The sequence below is a fragment of the Canis lupus genome, chromosome 10 (assembly GCF_011100685.1).
Source record: "Canis lupus familiaris isolate Mischka breed German Shepherd chromosome 10, alternate assembly UU_Cfam_GSD_1.0, whole genome shotgun sequence".
Classification (NCBI taxonomy): Eukaryota; Metazoa; Chordata; class Mammalia; order Carnivora; family Canidae; genus Canis; species Canis lupus.
The window spans coordinates 25042932-25066228 of NC_049231.1; the positions used below are offsets into that span (position 1 = coordinate 25042932).

The 23297-nt window shown below is 38.8% G+C and overlaps 1 protein-coding gene, 1 long non-coding RNA gene and 1 other non-coding gene across 4 annotated transcripts in view; 1 reads left to right on the top strand and 2 right to left on the bottom strand.

The window, feature by feature from the left end:
- Window positions 1-18315, top strand: part of LOC102155369 — a 42629-nt gene extending 24314 nt beyond the window's left edge. Inside the window, exons 4-6 of the long non-coding RNA XR_005365554.1 lie at window positions 11007-11240; window positions 14127-14216; window positions 14822-18315. This is a non-coding gene — a long non-coding RNA (uncharacterized LOC102155369). The remainder of the gene's footprint in view (window positions 1-11006; window positions 11241-14126; window positions 14217-14821) is intronic.
- The window catches only part of EP300 (E1A binding protein p300), an 80204-nt gene that overhangs the window by 8386 nt on the left and 48521 nt on the right, over window positions 1-23297 (bottom strand). The window contains exons 11-26 of one of the 2 annotated variants that reach the window (XM_038550446.1): window positions 21020-21097; window positions 19503-19612; window positions 17792-17935; window positions 16626-17063; window positions 15204-15383; window positions 14853-14997; window positions 12706-12824; window positions 10994-11233; window positions 10103-10191; window positions 8031-8111; window positions 5987-6043; window positions 4980-5057; window positions 2863-2930; window positions 1594-1744; window positions 1329-1475; window positions 661-774 (exon numbers count right to left, since the gene is read on the bottom strand). In XM_038550446.1, the coding sequence (XP_038406374.1) occupies window positions 661-774; window positions 1329-1475; window positions 1594-1744; window positions 2863-2930; window positions 4980-5057; window positions 5987-6043; window positions 8031-8111; window positions 10103-10191; window positions 10994-11233; window positions 12706-12824; window positions 14853-14997; window positions 15204-15383; window positions 16626-17063; window positions 17792-17935; window positions 19503-19612; window positions 21020-21097 (2239 nt within the window). The remainder of the gene's footprint in view (window positions 1-660; window positions 775-1328; window positions 1476-1593; window positions 1745-2862; window positions 2931-4979; window positions 5058-5986; window positions 6044-8030; window positions 8112-10102; window positions 10192-10993; window positions 11234-12705; window positions 12825-14852; window positions 14998-15203; window positions 15384-16625; window positions 17064-17791; window positions 17936-19502; window positions 19613-21019; window positions 21098-23297) is intronic. The other variant, XM_038550447.1, reaches the window with a different exon arrangement.
- Window positions 1916-2017, bottom strand: LOC119873822. Its single transcript, XR_005366322.1, has one exon. It is a non-coding gene; the product is annotated as a U6 spliceosomal RNA (small nuclear RNA).

Here is a 23297-nt window from a genome sequence, read left to right on the forward strand (position 1 = left end):
GAAACCAATGATTTTTTTTCTAAGACAATATCAAGTGTACAACCCAGAATCAGATCGAAATTCTTAGGCCAGATTCAGGCCTAACCTACAGCACTTACAATGGGTGTCACATTGCCTAGTTCTTCTTAGAGGCTAACCCTGGATTCCCAAATCCCAAATTTGCATGTGAAGACAAAAGAAAAGCTACAATGCAAAGGAACATGGATCCATTCCAACAACACGGAACAAGGAATGGAAGAAAGCTAAGTGATAAAAGGAAGAACTTGCAAGGTGCGGTAGTGAATGTTCTCAAGCACACGTATACCCTGAAGGTAAAGAATCAGGCTAATTTGAGTATTTCCAGACCCTAGTCTATTTTGGTTCTGATACCTAGGTATGAGAGGGTCAACTGCAGTTCAAGGTTCTGGCCCTGAATGAGTACCAACCTTCCAATCAAACTGTACCTAACACCTTAACTGAACAAAAGAAAACTAATCTGGGATAAGTATGACTAGGGTCAACATATCCATTTCTGTCCGACTGGCAACACTGAGAAAAGGGAACAAAGTCACCTCTCTGCTTTAATCTAAGTTTCACCACAATACCACAGTGGTAATTAGTTAAAAATTTAATTAGTTTAAGCTCATTGTTTTTAAAGATAGCATTTGTCAATATGCTTACCCTAATTTCTTGACGTATTCTAAATATCCAATTAGAATTTCATGATAGACTGCAGTCCTCAAGCATTTAGGACGGAAGAAATGAACACTGTCAAGGTAGGATATGTAAACTCTCCTGTATCAAGTGGGGAGAAAGAAACCATGTCAAGTCACATAAGGAGTTCTTACTAATATGGCTAAAAACACAATCTCCTCTGTGCTCTTTTTCACCTCATTTATAATACACATCACACAGTCACAGTTAAGTACATGACTAGGCTGTGCACTCTTTAGGAGAGTCTGGTGAGCCTCAGTACCCAGCAGCGCTTGAAGCATAGTGTATTAGTATTTATGGATCCAAGTGTATTCTGGTAGCATTCTTATTCTGGCCTTTATACTATTTTGGAAACAAATTCTAAACCATATCCTAACTTTACTTGTGTGACATTCTTTCACATTATCTCCCAGGCAAGGCACCTAACACAATCAAGAATTAAGCCCATTTTCTGAAAAACAGTCTGCTTCCCACTTCTCATTTCAGGCTGTTTGATACTCCTCCTTATTACTATGAACACAGTTTGCATTTCCATTTCCAAAGCAAGTACATCAAATAGTTCCTTGCCCACAATGCTTTTTGCCTATTGAACTGCAAACTCCCACTCAACTGGAAGGCAGTGGGCCAAGTCCTACCTCTGGTTGGGTGGAGGGCAGTCGGAGCCATACTCCTGAACGTGCATGCCGAAGAAGCACAAGTCAACACCGTCTATCTCTTCAAAGGCAAAGAGGGCTTTGGTTCGGTAAGGAAAAGACTCTGCCATCTCTCCGCTATCTACAAACCTACATAATCCAGATTGGAAAGAAAAACACGAGGTCTCAGTTAAACCAGAATCATCAGCAATTAACTGTCAAGTGCTTGTAGAACCACAAGAGAAGAAAAGGGAAAATTATTGGATACCTTGCTTTCATGCCTGGTTTCACTTCCACAGTTTTATCAGAAGCATGCACTACCCGAACAGTGACTTCTCCCGACTCAGGGTGATTCTGACGTCTAAGAAAATCATTCACACGATTCTCCAGAAAGGTGCCAAGCCTGGTAGATGGCAACCCTAGAAGTGCAGAAGTGAAAAGTTCTGCAGTTAGCCAAGGTGCAAATTCATTATTGTTAACTCTTAAGCTTCAATATCAAATATCATTTTTGTATTCTCCGTCCAAATAGGATAACCTGATTTTGTTAAAAGTTAGCAATGTGATCAATACTTGAAAACCATCGTTTTTTAAAAAATAGGAGCTACTTCATGAATTTGTGTGCCATCCTTACATAGGGGCTATACAAATCTCTGTATCATTCCAATTTTAGTATATGCGCAGCTGAAGCAAACATGGTAGTGAATTTTAGGTGTTTTCCACCCAACTTTTTACTTGGAAAATCTTCTAATTTCAGAAGTCACAAAATACAACATCCACATGCACTTTGGCTTGATTGCAGTGATATTTTAAAATAACAATGGTTGGATATTATGAGAAGCCTTATAGGAATAAAAAGCAATCTGTAGGTCAGTAAAAACTGCAAAGGTATCCACAAAATTAAACCAAATATTATAATGCAATAATCTCGACTGTATACAGGATACAATCTTTTTTTTAAGATTTTTATTTTACCTATTTGACAGAGAGAGAGCTAGAGAACACAAATAGGGAGAAGAGCAGAGGGAAAGGGAGAAGTAGGCTCCCCGCAGAGCAGGGAGCTCCACGCGGGGCTCAATCCCAGGACCCCAGGGATCATGCCCAAGCCGAAGATGCCCAAGCCAAAGGCATCTGCCCAACTGACTGGGCCACCCAGGTGCACCCCAGGATACAATCTTTGACTACCACTACCCCAACCACCCAAGTGAGATAGGTCTGAAAGAGGCCCCAACTAAAAGTTTGGACCAAATTGAGGTAATCACTGATGGGATGGCAATTCTGGACATATTTCCACATGCAGCCCCAATTAGGAATGCCCTAAATATGAAGAAATGTAGGAAAAAGAACACCTATCCTGCACATTTCAAATCCTAATCCTTAAGTAATCTCTACACCTAATGTGGAGCTCAAACTCACAACCCAGAAATCAAGAGTCACAGGCTCTTCCTAATGAACAAGCCACGCATCCCTTGCATGGTTTATTTTTAACTATGCTTCAGTGGAAGTATTGCCAGGATTTACTTGTAAAATTAAAACTTACTTTTAGCAGAAAACTTATTTTCTTTCCTGGTTCGTGCTGATTTCTTTAAACAGCCATCACAGACAAATCTAAAATGTAAACCAAGACTTTGCTTACACAGTTACATGAACATTTAAGGTAACATGTACTAGTAACAAAATCTACTACTACATATATGTACCAAGTTAAAAGTCAAAAGACAACCTGGGAGAAATATTTCTATACATATAAAACAACGACTTAATAAAAAAGCCTAATTGAAAAACAGGCAAAAAACATGAGGAAATGTCAAAGGCATATAAACTGGCTGATAAACAGGAATTTCAGTTTTTGGACAATCACACTGGCAAAAGTATATATCCCTACTGGCAGGAATGTAAATCAGTAAGTTTTGAGAGTAGGACTAATACATTCTCTCTGTCCCAATTATATAAGGATGTGCGTGATTAAGTACAATTTCTTTCTTTTTTTTTTTTTTTTTTAAGATTTTATTTATTCCCAAGAGAGTGAGAGAGCAAGAGAGAGAGAGAGCAAGAGCACAGCAGAGGGAGAAGCAGGCTTGATGAAGGGAGCCCGACGCGGGATTTGATCCCAGGTCTCCAGGATCAGGCCCTGGGCTGAAGCTAGCACTAAACCGCTGAGCCACCCGGGCTGCCCTTAAGTACAATTTCTTAACAAAAACTAGAGACCACATAAAAGTTCCTTAACCAAATGACCCATCTTAAGTTACAAGAATCGCTGCAAGTCTCTTAACTATTCTTCTTACCCAACTCTTTAAAGAGAGCACTAAAAAAGCATATCTAAAGACAAGACAGATACATATCGAATGATTGTGATTTCCCCTGCATCTTTTTTCTAGAAATGTGTTAATTAGCCACCCACCTCTTTCCTGTGACCTCCAAACCATCAACAATCAAAGTAAAGAACAAAAGACAGTGTCGAGATCCCTTTTTTTTTTTCCAGTTTTTTTTTCAGTTATTGATTTAAGTAGTCTCTACCCGCAACGTGGGGGTCAAACTCATGACCCAGAGGTTAAGAGTCACATGCTCTTCCAACTGACTAGCCAGGCACCCTCAGGTCCCATCTTAACAGATCACTTCATGCACAGACATCCCCAACCTTGGAACAGAATTATGATCAACCCCATTCCCAGAAAGTGAAAGGAGATACATAGTAGTAGTAGAGAAGTTTCACAATGGACAAAAGTCCACTTACTTCTGTCAAAGTCTATGTGCAGTTTAAGTAAGTATGTGGAGAATATTCAGAAACAGAACACAGGGCCCAGGAATAGCCTGTTTACTGAAATCTGTATGTAGTCATTTTTATGAAACTCTTCCACTGGACAATAGTCATGTAACTTACTGTCCATCCCCTCCAAAACTTCAAACCCTAACCCATTCCAAGTAGCAAGTAGATCACAAGTAGCAAATGATTACAGCAAATAAAACAAAAAAGTTTCACTTACACATTGCTCACCTTTTAGTAAACCATTCACAGCGTGACATTTTCTTAGAGGTAAGAACAGAGCTGCCCCATGGACACCCTCCATATCTTCCAATTTTCCTACTACAGCCAATTTAAGTGTTCAAAATATGGCAAATTTAATTCCTTCTAACACCTCTTTACTAGTTTCTAGGTGCTAGAGATTTCTTAGCTCTACTGATAAATCTTTCAAAAATATTTACTTTTGATGTGTAATGATTATGAAAGAATTTTAAAAACCAGCAGAATAAAATATTTGTATATATATTAAAACCAGGCATGCAAATTAAGAGAAAGACCTGTATTTTGGGATGCTAGCTTAATGTTTTGTTTATTTAAAGATTTTATTTATTTATTCATGAGACACAGAGAGAGGTAAAAACAGGCAGAGGGAGAAAGCAGGCTCCCTGTGGGGAGCCCAATGTGGCACTCAATCCCAGGACCTAGGATCACAACCTGAGCTGAAGGCAGATGCTCAATAACTGAGCCGAAGAGATGTCCCTTATTTAATGTTTTAAAAAAAGGAACTTTATTTCTTCCCAATCCTAGAACAATTTTTAGAGAGAGTACTCTGAAAATATAATAAAATCATTGCAAAGACAGAAACTTGCTAAAATTCATGATGATGAAAAAGAAAAAAATCCTAGATGCCTCACCCAGATGGCCAGATGATTTCATGATGAAGGACACAGATCTGATGCATCTTTCTTCCACACTCTGTACATTCAACAAACCTGGAATGAAAAGCCAAAAAGTCAAGGTTAAAACAAAAACTTTAACCAAATCAAAACTTCCCAACATTTCCCGATTCCTGATAATTTAAAAGATAGTCAAGATCGCATCCAAAGAATTGAATTGTTTTAAAAAGCTCTTTGGTGTTATAAGCAGAGCAAAATTCAAAAATAATTAAAAGTCATCAAGTGTGACAATTTTATGAATGTATTTTTTTATTTATTACAGAGTGAGTGTGTGTGTGGGGGACAAATGACAATGACGACAGAACTTGAGCAGACTCCCTGCTGAGTTTGGAGCCAGATCTCATGACCTCAAGATCATGACCTGAGCTGAAAACAAGAGTCCAACACTTAACCAACTGTACCACCCAGGCACCCCAATAATTGTATTTAATTTAAAGATTTTTAAGTAACCTCCACACCCAACATAGGGCTCAAACTTACAACACTGATATCAAGAGATGCATGCTCTACCTACTGAGCCAGCCAGGTGCCCCCCTGAATGGGTAATTTTAAATATGACTGTGGGTAGGCAGTAAAAAGTGCAAGATCACTGTTGCTTAAATTTCCAAAGAAGTCTGGTGCCATCCTACCCATTCTAGGAGTGCCCAGAATATGGGCTAAGTTCAGCACTCTTAAGTGGCCTCACTACAAAGTAGTGGAGTATGAAGACGTTTGAAAATGAACAGGACGACAGGGACGGAACACATGACAATGAGCGGAGGTAGGCTAGGGCTTCACTTGGGCCCAAACTACCAGATAGATTTAGTGAAATATAAATATTAACTGTAATGCAGACTTTCACATTTTTGCCATTCATGTTGCACGTATTTTGTGTAGATTTATGTTGAAATTCCACTTGTAATGCAAACAAAGAGAATGAAACAAAGAGGTAAAATCAAAGTATATATTCAAGGGGAACTACTTACAGTTCGGGATCCAGTGTGTCATTTTTTCTCTTGGAAAATTGTTCTTTATTTATTGTACTATGGAGAAAAGAGGAACACAATGAGAAAAGGAGATACGGAAAGATGAGCAATCTGACTACTATTCTAACCAAAGGAACAACTCTTGTAAAAGTGGATTATGTAAATCTTCTAAGATACTGAGGATACATTAAACAGGTACATTCCTGGCTCCCCAAAAATGTATATTTACATAAAGGAATGCCTATGTTTTTGGAATGGACTTTATAATAAATCTATTTCCCCATATAGATTTAATGGAGATAAATTAAATGGAGATCTATTAAATGGAGAACCCAGGACCTCAACAACTGGAAACATGAGTTTGTTCTTTTAAAATCTTATCTATTACTTTTAGTATTAGATATTTATACTTTTTTTCTTTATTAAAGATTTTATTTTTTAAAAGTAATCTCTATACCCAACATGGGGCTTGAACTCACTACCTCGAGGGTCAACTGTCCCACACTCTACTAAGTGAGACAGCCAGGTGCCCCCAATATTTATACCTTTTAATAGTTTAACGTTCCTAGACTGAGCTATGGAAGACGGTGTATAGGAAGGAGCTAAACCACTATTTAAAAAATACTAATTTCTTAGGACAGTCTAGTCAAAGATTTTATATGTATTTCAGGTTATTTATAGTTACCCAAAAAGGTAATTTTATAAAGAGTAAAAATTATTTTGTAATATTAATTTTAAAACTTTCACATGGCCTCTTATCCCGAAACCTAGCCTCACACATTGCTCATAGCCTCACAAATACAGAAACTAACACCTTAACCTTCTCTGCCTAGAATAAACTTCAGGAGGCCCAACTTTGGCTACTGTGACATCTCCATATCTGAAGACCAGCAAGCAAAGCCCAGGGAGCTTTTCAGTAATGCCAACTCTCAGGCCCACTTCTAATTCTGCAGAGTTGGAAGGGGGTCTCTATGCTCTTTAGTGTAAGAGATGTACTGTCCTAAGGTTTAGATCTTGTGGCATGCACTCAACCGCACCAGTGTGAAGGCTGTCTTCCTTTCCTGACATTAGGGGAACCTAGTTAAGAGCCTGATTCAGCCTAGGGTCAGAAATCGCCTTAAGGCTCAAGGGAACCCAGCATTAACTCCTCAGACCAGCACTCGACTCTACTCCATTGTATTTCAATGGTGACCGATGGAAAAGTGCAATCTCAAGACTTCATTTGGAAAAATTAACCATTTCCCCCCAGAAGCCCTATTTTTTTTAATTAGTAGTGTAACAATTCCACACTTTCTAGAATGTTCTTAACTGCATGTTTATTATAGGTTAAAACAGGAAAGGAACTGAAGAATATTAAAAGCACACCAAATAGTTCTTCTTTCTTCCTAAACAGTAAACACCTGATGAAAAAGTGTCTAACTACACCGTAGCAATCAGAAAAACTATTAGCCAATTTAGGCTATGTTTGAAAATTTGACCTGGCATTCACCCTACAGTAAGAGCTTGTGAGACTGCAAAAGCCCAACTAAGTCTCTTTCTTGTAGGTCACTCTAATAAGTGCTGAAACCCCTAATATGAAATGATACTCAACAATTATAGTGATTTCAATTACTGTTAACCTACAGGAGAAGGCTGTAGTTATTTGTTCAATTCCCCTCAAACTTAAAAAAGTTAATAACAAAGTTATTAACTTGCACTATAGCCTTTCAATTTTTAGGAGAAAAGCTGACTGCTCACAGAACTATCTGAAATAAGCATTCAGTGTTGATACGATTCCTACACTTGTGTTGACAAAACTTTCTGCTGTGACAGAAATGTTCTCTTTCTGTGCTGACCAACATGGCAGCTACGATCAACAGATGTCTACTGAGCAGGTGAAATGTGAATTTTTATTTCCTTTTAATGAATTTGTATTTAAATAATTTGTCAGATGTGGCTAATAGCTATTATACTGGTAGTGTAATCTAAGATCACTTAGAAGCTTAAGCATAATCACTTCACAACAAACCAAGACAGTACTTTCCAAAATAATGCAGTTACTTACGTTTGAGGCTGGGAAGGGTCATCCCCCAAAGAAACGCTCTCCCCTTGGATTTCATTGAAACACTTCTCACAGAAATGATACCTGTCGGCAAGAAGGCCATACTGGGGTGAACTGTTCCGTTCACACAACACAGCCCAAGCCAAGCAACGAAGCCACCAATCACAGCAGGCCAAGGAGGGGGACGGGAGCAGAGAGCAGGTCATCAACGGCGACAAGGACATTCAATGATGCAGATTTATGGGCCCCACAGTTTGGGTTTTTTTTTTTTGTTTGTTTTTTGTTTTTTGTTTTTTGCAATCAAAGCCAAGTGCAGACAACGACAAGCATGAGGGAGAAAAAAAAAACACAAAACAAACGAAGAAATGAGGGATTGCAGGACAACAAAAAACATAAAAGCAAGACAAGACAACACAAAGCAGAAAGCCAAGGCAAAGCACAGATTAGCATTAAATATCTCAAATGGGATCACAAGTAGCAAATGATTACAGCAAATAAAACAAAAAAGTTTCACTTACATAGACCTACAAACTTTCATTTTAGTAATTAATGCTACTTGATACAAATAATCAAAAGGAAGAAGGATAAATATATTGGAGAGAGAGAAGAATTGCTGCTCTTACTGAAACATAGCAATCACACACTTCTCCCCATTGCCAACAACAAAATAAATCATAAAAAATCCACTATGGATACAGAACTAGGAAGCAATCACCTAAAAACAACCTGGATTGAAAAAAAAACACACAAAATTTCTCTTTGATCTTAAGAGATAACTTAAATTTTTTTTTCCAGTGAAAAATCTGCTCAATGCTTAAATACTGATTTCTGCCATCAACTGACAGTTTAAAAGGCAAAAGAAAAGCAGTGGTGTGTGCAGGCACAATGATTACATGTTCCTTAGGTATAAAGATTACAAACACTGCAGACTGATGTTAAAAATACAAAAATGGTATAAATGTTAAGACTGTAGCATGAGAAAAGTTTCATGCCAGTTGTTACAGGTTTTGTTTTTTTAACGTAAGTGCTTTTAACAACTGGAGATTCACTTTTCCTAGGTATTAAGAGTGATAAACTGTGGATTCTAATGATTACAACAAAGCATTAGAAGAGTACACCTAACTTTTTGTAAACAAAACAAAAAGTTTAAGTGACTTTTTCAAAGCTAGAAATGCAACTGCAGCACACAAGTTCAGCAAAAACCAACCACCATGGGCTTGGTTTTATTAAAGTATATTAACTGCCCACCCTTGTTTATGACTGTCTCAGCCCCAAGTAAACATCCTCACAAGTCATACTGTAGGCTGATTACTGAAAATAGGAGACAGATCATGGTTAAGATAGATTAATGAATGCCACCTGTGTGATTACAGCCATTGTTTGGTCAGGAGAAAATAAGGCAGAGTGCCTAATATATTAAAACTCTAACAACTACAGTCATATTCAAGTCTTTTTAAGTAATAGTCTGGTGCAGACCTATTTTTGGAGATGATCCTTATTTGTTTAACAAAGGCAAAACAAAAACTCTTAAATGCTCTGTTTTCATATGCTCTGAGAAGAATGACTTAGGGATAGGCTGCACACAAAAATGGAACATTTCCCAAAATGTTCTGTGAGACAGCTAACAGACTTTTGGTTAAAAGTTTTTTGGATAGTTTTTGGGATGGAGACGGACAGCAGCCAATCTCATGACAATAAAAGATTAATTTGTTTAAAAATTTTTCTCAGTGTGCTTTAGACTGTGTGGTAAGCTGTTAAAAGACAGGAGAAAGAGAAGTGGGGGCTGGGTGTAATCCCATCTATGCCACCAACTCAACAAAGATGCTTAATCTCCCAAGGACTTGGGCTCCTAGCTTATAAAAATAAGAGGCCAGACAACTGACAAGGCTACGTTCTGCTAGAAAACTGCACTGATTCTGCAAATGAAAGCAAAATGCTAAGACCAGAACTTGTGCTCTACAGTTGTTTTCAAGCAAGGTACACACGAACCATGAATGTATGTGTGCTGGTCCATCCGCATGCAGTCCCTGGACACACGGATTCGAGGACCACGATCCACACATGGTCGAGCTTACCTGTTCTGGTAACTGTAGTAAGTGGCATCTCGAGGGATTGTGCATAACTGTTTGCCATAGCAACAGAGTGTCTGTGGAGAAAACTCCAACTGCAATAGAAACCATTTGTTAAATACTACACAGTCCTGAAAAACAAGCTAGAATATTCTTAATGGTAAATCAAATAAAATTCTTAGTTCTCATTTATATAATGGGCTAATTTAGTTTCTAAGAGCACACACAGAACTAAAACCATTTTAGTTTACAGTGACAATCACTTATCCACAGGCAAAGACCACTAGTGGGTGCCTAAGATCCTGGATGGTATCAAACCCTAGATCATGTTTATTCCTATACATATCTACTTATGGTAAAGTTAACTTCTAAACTGGGAATAGCAAGAGATTAAGAACTAGTAATAAAATAGAACAATTATAACAATATAATGTAATTTCTGTGATTATGGCCTCTCTCAAAATATCACTATACTATACCACCCTTTTTGTGATAATAGATGATATGGTGCCTAGGTCATGAGATTAAGTGTAGTGAATGATGTAGGTATTGTAACATAGCATGAAGGCTATTGACCTTTTGCCAATATGTCAGAAGGTAAGTCATGTGTTTTCCAATCACGGTTGACGTCCCACAGATGAGGGACGACTATACTGTATGAGCTCACCAACTCTAAGGTGAGATTAGCAGTTATTTCTTCAACCACTAAGCAAAAAAACTCAACAGGACTAGACGAGCTCCATGTGAACTGGTATGCACAGGAAAACCAATACATGCCAGGGGCATTGTGTACCCACAGGTGGAAAAGATCTACTCCAGACAAGTTCACAATCTGATGATTCAGGATTCTAATTAGTCAAGTTTTCAGTAGTTCTTATCTGTGCAAAAATTTCTTACCTTTCTGCCACAGCAATATCCAAGGCTTTGCATTACTGGGTCAATTTCTTGTTCAAAGACCTCAGACAGCTTGGAGCAGTATTTGTATACCCGTGATGTCTTTCGATTATACAACCAGGCATTGTTGAACATAAGCCAAATGTCATCCACATACTGCCAGGGTTCCTGATACTGTCCAGTGTCTAACTTTCTCTTGATGGTAGAAAGGTCCATGGGGCTCTTCACAATATCAAAGTAATCCTAGAAGGTAAGTGACACCAAGCAACATTATCCCAAAGTCTTAATATATTTTAATATATTTTAAGGAAGATTAGTTATCTGGAAAACTAATGATGATAACTATTATCATCATTAGTTTTCCAGAAAAGCTGGGTCTTTGATCTGACTGTATGTCCAAGGAATTGACTGATTTTCATCACTTAAAAAAAAAAAAAGTTTGAGAGAGAGAGCACAAGAGCACATGAGTGAGTATGTTAACTGGGAGAGGGACAGTGGCAGGAGAAAATTCTCAGGTAGACTCCCTGCTGAGCACAAGCCACACAGGGGGCTGGATCCTAGGACCCAAGCAGAAATCAAGACTTGGCCACTCAACTGACTGAGCCACCCAGGCACCCTCATTATTTCTTTAAATTACTAGTCTACAGAGATATGAAGCAGCTCAAAGAGCAGAAATAAGAGCTACTGTGTAGACTTTTCAGACAGTAAGCTAATCACCTACTGAAACTCCAGATACTTTACCATAGTGTACGTGCGATCCATTTAAAGACTAAGAAATCATACAGTACTCAACATTTTAGTACTAAAAAGGGCCTACTGATGAGAAAACTAAGCCTAGTGAACATCAGAGACCTAAGGCCACAGAAAAATATAGGAAAAAAAAAAAGTTCCTAATGGAGTGTGCCTCTGTAAACACTCCAGTGCCTTATCCAATACCACTTGGAAGCCTCAAGTGAAATCTGCCAGCAGCCTGGTGTATAAAGGCAACTTTATTTTTTATTGTAAAAGATTTCACTTATTTACTCATGAGAGACACACAGAGAGAGGGGCAGAAGAAGCAGGCTCCCTCTGGGGAGCCTCATGCAGGACTTGATCACAGGACTTCAGGCTCACGAACTCACCCACTGAGCCACCCAGGCATCCCTAAAGGCAACTTTAGAAACAGATGAAGCTAATTTGGTCCATCTTGTCTACCAAATAAATAAACCCTAGGACCCAGTAATCCCACCCCTTGGTATATACCCCAAAGAAACAAAATATAGACCTCAAACCCTTGAGGTATTTTGTACCTTGAGGTACAATGGAATATTGCTGGGCCATAAAAATGAATGAAGTACTAGTTCATGCTATAATATTGATGAACCTTGAAAGAAGTCAGTCCTAAAGAATCACATACTATTTAATTCTATTTAATGAAACGTCCAGAATGAACAAATCCATAGAGATAGAAGTAGACTAGTGGTTGGATGAGGGAGGAAATGGGAATGACTGCTTATGGACATGGGGATTCTTTTGGGGGTGATGAAAATGATACAAAATTGTCTGGTGATATTTGCACAATTCTGTTAATACACAAAAAGCATTAAACTAGTTTAAATGGGTGTCCTCGATAACATGTGAATTAATCTGAATGAAGCTGCTAACAACAACAACAACAACAACAAAAATAACAAACCACCACCACAACAAAAACAAAAATACCACCACATACTTACAGGGATTCCTAGAAGTTGAGGGTCCACAGGCTGACGAAAGGGAAGGGATTCTGGATCCTGTCGGTAAAGTGCCTCCAATGTTGGCATCAGTGCCTGTCGTAACTCTTCTGGCTTGAAAACTTAAGAGCACATTTGAAATTAGTTTTCAGCTAAGCAAAAGAAGAAAATGCTCAAGGTAAAACTATAAAATTATCTCATGAACCACAAAACAAGATCTGCCTACACTGTCTCCATGGAGGTATCACTTAAGACACACTTTTTTTTTTTTTTTTAAGATTTTATTTATTCATAAGACAGAGAAAGAGAGAGGCAGAGACACAGGCAGAGGGAGAAGCAGGTTCCATGCAGGAAGCCCAACGTGAGACTCGATCCTGCGATTCCAGGATCACGCCCTGGGCGGAAAGCAGTGCTAAACCGCTGAGCCACCCACGCTGCCCCACGCTTCTATTTCTAATTCCTGGTCTGTCTCATAATGACTTTAGAACACCAGGTCTAGTCAGTTTTAAACATCCTTCAAGGCTCAGCTAATTTTTCAAAAATTCGGTCAAGATAAAATTCAGTTAAGATTCAGTCTTGACCAAGTAGAAACAGAATCCTAAACATTCCAAAAATTTATGAAGAAACTTGTCAAAAAACATTCCAAGGGTGGGGGGATACTGTCAAACACGAATAGAAAAAAGTCCTCATTAATAAGAACAGTATTTAACAAGTCAGAAATTAGACCTGGTATTGTCCTAATGCTAAAGCAATCAGAACCCCTGAAGGGAAGAGTCCCTCATTAAATTTAGCGTGGTGTTTTAGAGCTAAGGAAGAGGACATATTATCTTAATGGCAAATGTCAGGTTTAAGTCTAATGTCAGGTTTAAGTCTAAACAAAGAGAGAACTAAATTGTTATTGCTGAAACAATGGACTCAGTTGACCAAATTTCATTCCAGTGTGTTCTTAATATGTTTCCTAAAGGTCAGGAAAGAATTGCTAGTGTATCCCAAATGGAATTAATTTTAGCTATTATTTAAGAAGCTATACATTAAGGTTTTGGCAGTTTTGAGCTTTAAAACACTCTCAGCAGAGGCTTGTTACTTATTCTATTTACAAATTAATTTTTATCTTCAGGAAGGGTATTTGTTAGTACTTTATTGTTCACTTCATGGTGGGGATGACCATGGGGGAAAAAAAAAGAACAGATGGGAAAGGATACTTTGTTTTTCATATCTGATTATACTAATAAGAAACAAAATTTGAATTTGTGAAATTAGCTATTTACAAGACAGATTCCTAGTAAGATTAGGTTTCTTGCAGACTATATTAAAATGACACCTCAATTATAGGAACCTCATTTAAATGCAAATAATTTTTTTTAATCTCAACATTTTAAACTGCATTATATTTAACGGAACACCTTTATATATACCATCTTTAGGAGCCAGCACACTCCTCCCTTGAGAGAAGTCCTACCTGTGCCACAAATGCATCACTAGAGTCACAAGAAGTTCTAGTCCCAACCTAGTTGGTAAGTCAATTTCTGTGGGAATTAAACAACTAACGAGAGTTTAACACTCTGTATTAAGCAGAGCTGCTTGCTCGACTGGATTCATTAATATTTAAGAGCTGGTTGGGAGCAGACTCTGAATCAGCCTGCCTGGGCTCATTGATGAGATTAGTAATAAGCTGGGACAAGCTACTTAACCGTGCTGAGCATGAGGTTTTCCCTGCCTATAAACAGGGACCAGTAACTAGAGTTGTTGTTCAGTTAGATGAGACAATGCAAACAGCAATGCCTAGTGGGCAGGAGGTTAACCATAAACAGTACTATTATCACTGCTAATATTTCCTGCATTTGAGTTAAGGATATGTAACAATTTTTCTCCTCTGAAAAAAAGATAATTTTGAGGAGTTGTTAACCACCCAACCCTGAAGAAATCATGGGCATAACTGACCCAATGACTGCAGGAAGGAAATTGACCTATAAAAAAGAAACAGTCTTCTCCAACATTAGTATAACTAAGATACCAAGCCAAAAGGACTCTAAACTTAAATGAAATCACATTAAAGTCAATTTCTAAAACCTAAGAAGCCTGATCCCATTCTACTCAAAGTTTTCTTTTTTTCCCCTAGCCTCCAGGAACAGAGAGCCTAAGAGACCTACTCTTCTTCTTTGACTGTCCTGGGGCTGGAGAAGACTGGGTAGTTGAAGTACTTGGCTGGTCTTCCTCCTCTTTTGTTTCAGCTTTTAATTCAGTGCCTCTTTCTTCTGTTTCTGTAGGTTCCATTTTACAGTCCTCTGCTTTAGTCTGAAAGACAAGGTCAACATTTTTAGTATTCCAAAGACTTGCCACCAGAAAGCAACAAGATTATTATCTTATTTACTCTGTCCTGTGGACATATCTAAAGACCCTTCCTCATGTGGAAATCAATGAAATGAGACCTAATTATCAGAATGCTAAACTGGTTCCTAGACTGAGGTCCTAACCAACAGCAGTCCTTGCCCTGCTCTCACCTCTGGAATATCCTCTGGCTGAGTATCTGCTGGTTCTGGTGGATCCACTTCCATCTTAGCCTCCATTTTCACTTCCTGTGAAGGCTGCTTCTCAGGAATGGTCTGAGAATTGACTTCTGTGCTACTAGTGGATGGAGGGTTTGATACCTGCCCTTCAATGCTTACAGCTGGCTGGGAAAGCTGGGCAGAAAAAGGGAAAAAACAAAAAGTTTGCCAATGATACAACCAGAGTTTAAGCTCCACAATAGGACAGCATCATTTACCCTCTATCTCTGGACTTGAATCATTATATTCATTTATTGTGCTTTCTCATACTTGGACTATTTCATGTCCTTGAAGTAAACTGTGCTTCAGCACAGGAGCTTGAGGACTTGCAACACTGGCTGGCTGACTATACACAGGAAAGACAGCCAGTTTCTGCACTAGCTGTGTGCAATGTGTGAGGGGTAGGGTCTTAGAGATGACTGCCTCAGAGGAGAAACAAAGAAAATAAGGATTGACTATTTGTTTTAAGTTTCTGATGGGAAAAGCTGCAAATGTATAGAAAAAGTAGAGAGCATATAATGAACTCCCACACTGAGTAACTGTTTTGAATCATGACATTCTAATGGGATAACTAGCAATCTCTTTTTCCTAAGTCATCCAATAAGAAACCTCATGAGTAGTTAGTATTTTTAGGAACTACCCTAAACAAAAGTTTCCTTTCTGCACTCTGCTATTTCTTGCATATCAGAGGCTGGGATGAACCAGTTGCTAACTTATGATGTTTTATGAAGTAGCTATTGACTCAAGGGATTTCTCTGTTCACCAACATGACAGAGAAATAAAATATAAGTGAGCAAATAAAAAGTCCTGAGCCTTGACATACAGAATTCTATTGAGAATTCTATTAGTAAGGATGCAACTATTAGATGTGAACTTGGATTTCTCCTATGTACATAATGAGCCTCTCACAAGGAAGCTACTGACTGTTCCAGGCCCATACTTTTCTCATTTTAGGTCATGATTTTCAACCTTAGGACCACAGACATTCATAAACCTATAGTTTTGTTCATTCACTCTCAAGTATTCCACAGCTCAGTTTGAAAGAAATTATACATAAATGGAAAATTTATGTGGTGTACTAAACATACTATGGATTCTTACCCCTTGTCACCCTGCTTATATGCCTTCAAGTCTCAGAACACAATTCAAAAGATACAATGGTCAGTATCAGACCTAAGCAGAATCTTTGAGCTCCCTCTATGCTAGGTACTATAATGGGAAGAAAGAATAGGAAGGAAAGGAAAGTCCCTAACTACAAAGAGATTCTAGTTTAACTGGAGAGACAACACAATATAGAACAGAACTGGCATATAAATAATCTAACATTACAGTACAATTTGAAAAGATTCCCCCAAACCCAAGTAAGTCTGTGCTTACTGGAGTTGCAGGCTGCGGGGGCAGCAGCGGCGCCGTCGGGGTGGGAACAGACGCTGCTGTACTCTGCTGTGAGAGAGGCTGCTGCTGTGGCTGGTCAGCTGAAGGAGCAGGAGGAAGTGAAGGCTGAACTTGAGGAGGAAGCTGCGTTGGTGGTGGTGTGGGTGTCTGCCTTGGAGGTGGATGTAAAGCTTGGGTCTGTGGCCCAGGTGGCATGGCTGGAGGTGTAGGAACAGGGGCTGGAATTGCTGTTGCTGGTGGCTGCTGAGCCCCTATGCTTGGGGGAGTGTGGTGAGGCGTGGGGGTGCGACTAGGTACCGGGGAGGGTGAATTCTGATGCAGAGCTGATTGAGGAAGAGGGGGACAGTGAATGTGGCTCCCTTGAGACCCTGGTGGCATTATAGGAGAGTTCACGGGGCAGGAAGAACTGGACATTTGTGCCTGTGTAATGAGAAACAGAATAAGATGGCAATTCAGAACACAAAAGAAATATTTACACAGCTAGACTATATGCAATATGCTTTCTTTTCAAAATGTTTCAAATATCCTGTTATTGGGGGCATAGCTTCAGAAAAAAAGTTCACCAGAATGGCTTCAGCCACTGCAGGGGCACAGGACGGTGGAGTACACAGTATTTTCTGCCTGGCTCTGCTCTCTTGAGCCACAGTTTGTTCTTCTGCACTATAGCTCTTAAGATTTCATTTTAGGAAGCATTCAATACTATAAAAAAATGGTTACAACTATCAATTTAATCTCTTTCCTAGTTTGTAGCAATTAGCAGCACTGCTATGTCACAAAATAATCTCTTCATGTTCAGAGTACCATTATGTCCGTAACTGCTCTTTTTACCTTTTTTACAAGATTTTATTTATTCATTCATGAGAGACACACCAGGAGAGGCAGAGATATAGGCAGAGGGAGAAGCAGGCTCTCTGCAGTGAGCCCAATGTGGGACTTAATCCCAAGACCCTGGGATCACGACCTGAACCAAAGGCAGACACTCAACCAGGCATCCTTTCCATAACTGCTCTTATTAAAACTTAAAAATCATCTATTTTCACCGATTATTTGCTGCCACTTTTTCCTGTAAAAACCTGTATCGAGAGACATTTAAAAAAATCACAAAAACAAGTAAACAAAACGAAACAAAACCCATCTGTGAGACCTACTTGAGACACTGGTGCTTGGCCGCCAGTCGGAGCCAAAGGCATATTCGTTACATTCATCCCCTGTGTTGAGAACTGAGTCTGGGGAAGGAACTGGCTCTGGCTGGAAGGCTGCTGCATGCGAGGCCCATAGCCCATAGGCTGCGGCTGCATAGGGAAAGGAAAAAACAAAACAAAACAAAAAAACACATAACACCAATTGCTTCATTATGGTTATTCTACTATAGCTAGAATCACCAACTGCTCTAGCTCTGCTGAGGGGAAAGCAGGGTAGGAAAAGAAGAAAGCATTCAACCCCTGGACTCTGATGCCAGGATTTACGCCTGACTCAAACCTACTCTAAAGCAATTCCAGGAGCTTACAGACAAACCAATTCTCCTGATACACAAATGCACCTGACAAGGTACAGAGATAACTGCTCTTTGCACACTGTTAAGTGACAGTGAACTACACCTTTATGACGTCTGCTTATTTCATGATATTATAATAGCACAAACTGTAAGACTGTATACTTGGTATAATTAAAATCTTAAAAAAAGTTGTGGCTGAACTTGGTAGCATTCATGGTCCACAAATATTTGAGGATTGTTACATTTCTTTTTGGAGAGGGGTGAAAAAGTGTTTAGTGTAGCTTTTATTAGCAAAAGTAAAAACTAGAAACAACGTGTCCATCAATAACAAAAAATAAACACATTCTGGCACACTCACAAAATGGAATATTAGCAATAAAAGAACAAATTACTGCCATAATCAAAGTAGATCAACATCAAAGCCATTATGCTAAGCCAAAAAGGTTAAACACAAAAGTACATCTGAGTAATTCCACTTATATGAAGTTGAAAAACATGGTGATAGAAATCAAGGTATTGGTTGTCTAAAGGGGATAGGCACTGAGTAGAAGGGGACATGAGGGCACTCTCTAGTGGAATTGTACTTTATCTTGATGATTATTATATTTCATTTCTAAAATTATAGGCCTTTAACAAAGAAAGGAATTACAGACTACCAAAGGCCAAAAATTTCATAATCTAAGAAAGATAATTTATCTTATAAACATGGCAGTCTGCTGCCACGACACTATGCTAGACAACTCCCAAAATGGAGTTCTTAACTACATTGGATTCTATAACACATATACTTCAGAAACTTGGTTTTTCATTTAAAGCTGTAAACAGCTTCTTTGCCACCATGTAAGTTCTGAAATGCTTATAGAGCATTTCAATTTACAAATGTACCATAATTTAACCATAATGAACCCCCTATTGTACATTCAGGATATGGCCTTTTTTCAAAATAAGAGTATACACAAGATCCTTAACATGAATTTTCTCCAAATTACAGCCTTTTGGTACCTTAGTGATTATTTTGTAGGATAAATTTCTAAAAACAATTTATAGGTAATAGAGATAGATGAAAACTAGGGATTATAGTATTTACTACCTAATTGTGGCATAAGGTTTAGTTTTCTCCTACTCCACTTTAAAAAAAGTAACTATTCTCATCTCTAAAATACATATATAATCATTTATCACATGTATAATAAGGGCCAAATACAATAGAATTGCAGAAGGAAAATCAACCTTAAAGTTTAATCACTTATAGTTAGCTGTTTAAACGACTGTAAGGTTTGTTTGTTTGTTGTTGACAAAGTAAAAACAAAAAGGATTTTTCAATGTTAGGTAAAGGCCAAAATGCCCAAAGATGTCAAACTTACTGGGTTGAGAGTTCCAGGCTGAGCTAACTGTCCATGGTGCTGAAGAGGAGAGGTTTGCCGGGGTCCAATTGGGGGCTGAGGCATACTCATCTGGCCAAACTGATTCAAACCTAGGAGTACAAAATATTAGGTCTGAATACCTTCATGGAATTGGAGAGCTAGAATGAATTCTGATTCTGTAACATTTTATCAGGACAAATAAAGGAGCCTTTTTTTTTTTTTTTAAGATTTTATTTTTTTTTTTAAGATTTTATTTATTCATGAGAGACACAGAGAGAGAGAGGCAGAGACACAGGCAGAGGGAGAAGCAGGCTCCACGCAGGGAGCCTGATACGGGACTCAATCCTGGGACCCCAAGATTACGCCCTGGGCCGAAGGCATGCACCAAACTGCTAAGCCACCCAGGGACCCCCAAGGAACCTGCTTTTAACTGCGAATGAACTGGTTTCATTCTCAGCTACAAGGACACTTAATTAACATAAGTTCTTGGAATAAAATTAATCTTGGTCAGTTATTTTTTAAAAATTATTTTTATCTTATTTTATAATTTTTTCAAGATTTTATTTATTTAACAGAGAGAGAGAGAACACAAGCAGGGGGAATGGCAGGGAGAGGGAGAAGCATGCTCCCCATTGAGCAAGAGAGTATGATGCAGGCAGGGCTCGATTCCAGGACCCTGGGATCATGACCTGAGCTGCAGACATATGCTTAACCGCCTGAGCCACCCAGGTGTTCCTGGACCAGCTGTTTTTAAATGGATGCTTGATCATTTCATGACTTTCTACCTGACCTGCCAGCCAACCTGTGCTCTATACCCACCCCTCCTTCTCTCCCTTCCTCTCTCCTTGGGCTCCAACTCCAAAACGTGTTCTGATCTCATAGGTTATCATGATACATGCTGCTGGCCTGAGGCAGGAATCAAGGTGGCAGGAATAATTTTGTAGTACACCAGAGACTGTTTCATTTTTTTTTTTTTTTAAGATTTTATTTATTTATTTACTAGAGACACAGAGAGAGGCAGAGACATAGGCAGAGGGAGAAGCAGGCTCCCCACAGGGAGCCTGATGTGGGACTTGATCCCAGGATTCTGGGATCATGACCTGAGCCAAAGGCAGATCCTCAACCACTAAGCCACCCAGGCGCCCCAGAGACTGTTTTAAATAAAAAGCCATGGTTGGGGGGATCCCTGGGTGGCGCAGCGGTTTGGCGCCTGCCTTTGGCCCAGGGCGCGATCCTGGAGACCCAGGATCGAATCCCACGTCAGGCTCCCGGTGCATGGAGCAGGCTTCTCTCTCTGCCTGTGTCTCTGCCTCTCTCTCTCTCTCTGACTATCATAAATAAATTTAAAAAAAATTTTTTTAAAAAGCCATGGTTGGGGCACCTGGCTGGTGTCGGTAGAGCATGGCACTCTTGATTTCAGGGTCCCATATTGGGCATGGAGCTTACTTTAAAAACAACAACAACAACAACAACAAAACCATGGTTAATTAAATACATGGATTTCTTTCATAACTTACCAGGCTGTGGAGTTATCCGAGGCATCATCTGGTTTGGCACACTGCCACGGATCATAGATGGGTCAGGAAGAGGGCCATCTAGGGTAGAACAGAGAAATGGTTACAAAGTCTTTTTTTTTTTTTTTTTTAAAGATTTTATTTATATATTGGGGGGAGAGAGAAAGAGATCATGAGCAGGGAGGAAGGGTAGAGGGAGAAGCAGACTCCCCACTTGCAGGGAGCCTGATAAGGAACTGGATCCTAAGACCCCAGAATCATGACCTGAGCCAAAGTTAGATGCTTAACTGACTGGGCCATCCAGAAGCCTGAATCTTTTTTTCCCCCTTTTTTTAAAAAAAGATTTTATCCATTTATTTTTGAGAGAGACAAAGCACAAATGGGCAGGGAGAAAGGTCAGAGAAAGGGAGAAGCAGACTCCCCACTGAGCAGAGAGCCCGATGTGGGGCTCCATCCCAGGACCCTGGGATTTTGACCACAGCTGAAGGCAGATGCTCAACTGAATGAGACACCCAGGAGCCCCTAGAAAATCATCTTTTAGTCAGTGGCCCTTCCACTAAAAAAAATAATAATAATAAAAAGAGAAAGAAAAAGAAAAGAAAAAAAACCCCACTAAAGTATTTTTAGTAGCATCTTGAAAAATTTGGCCTATATCTATAAAGAATAAAGGTATACACTTAGGAACCTGAAGAAAATGTTATGTTAGTTCTGGAATATAAGAAAAGCCTCCAAAGAGTTATAGTTATATAGTATATATAATATAGTTATATATATTATATAATTAGTTATATAGTATATATATATATAGTTATAGTATAAAATCTTTGCTTTCTTTCAGTGTTGACAGGAAAATAATGTAAAAATAATGTAAAATCTTCCATTAAAAAGAGAGACAAAGGCTACTAGAGCATTTAATGTGCTACTATTTGACTAAGCTGTATGCTTTGGTTATTATACAGCAGAACACCTCGAGGAGACAGCCACAGATTTTGTTCAGTGACCAAATCTGATTGTGTATCCTTATTTGTTTTTATGTGCACAAACCCACTGTGAACAGTGACCTTAAATAATCCATGTTATACTGCTCTATATACCATGCACCTCTTGAATACAAAAGTAGAAATAATTTAAAAATGGTATCAAAATATACAGTCTGGCCCTTGAAGATTTGAACTCCACAAGTCCACTTATACATGGGTTTTTTTGGTAGATGTATATTTCTCAGGATTTTCTCAGTTTAATGTTTTTCTTTTATCTGGCTTATTTTAAGAATAGTTTTTAACACATTTAACATGCAAAATATGTGTTGTTTGTGTTTTCACTAAAGCTTCTGGTCAACAATTTAGGCTATTAATAATTAAATTGTGGGGGACCTCAAAAGTTGTTATGTGGATTTTTAACTGTGTTGAGGTCAGGGCCCCTAATTCCTGGGCTGTTCAAGGATCAAAAGTATATAAGTTCTAATGGTTTCTTGGATTATCTGGACATCCTCCAGCACAGTGCTTCCCAACCTTTTCCATATTACGGTGCAGAGAAAATACTTCTATAGCACTCTGGGAAAAGACAGGATTGCTTGCAGTGACCTAACTCTAGCCTGGACACCCCCTGCTGACCCAAAGTGCTGTGCACTCAAGCTCAGGTATCCTTGTGGCAGACCATGCTCTAAAGAGAAGCCTACTATCTTCAGACAACTCCGAATTCTGTCACTTCTGCAAGTGTGCTATACTAACTAGCAACAAAAATGATCATACAACTAAGTGGTTGAGTGTAATTCAAGTAATTAAATCCATTAGGATTTTCCACTAATGTTGTGCTTATATAAAACTAAAACACACTCAAATGGAATACTGGAGAGAATTCTGAACATTTATTCATATACTCTTACCCACACTTGTGCAAGACTTACAAAATTACGTGTATAACCTATGCTCACTACATAAAAATTAGAGAATATAAGACAGATAAACCTCTATAGTTTTAATCTCCCACATGTGTATTTATATATGCTTTATGTAAAAGATTTTCACCTAATACATAAAGAATGTTTTTCCTGTAATATGGATAGGTGTTGCAAGGTAAATGCCAGCAGGGACCAGACAAGGCAGTTAGTTTCAATGAACGGGAAGGACTAGGCATCGGAAGCAACAGAAACAGGGAGTGACGGGGATGAAGTGAAGAAATCGCAACTCTTATAATAAGCAGCCAATACTCTAGCTAGAGACTGTGGTACCCTTGTGGGTGAGAGAGCCAAATCTGCTAGATACTTCCCTTCTTAAAGGAA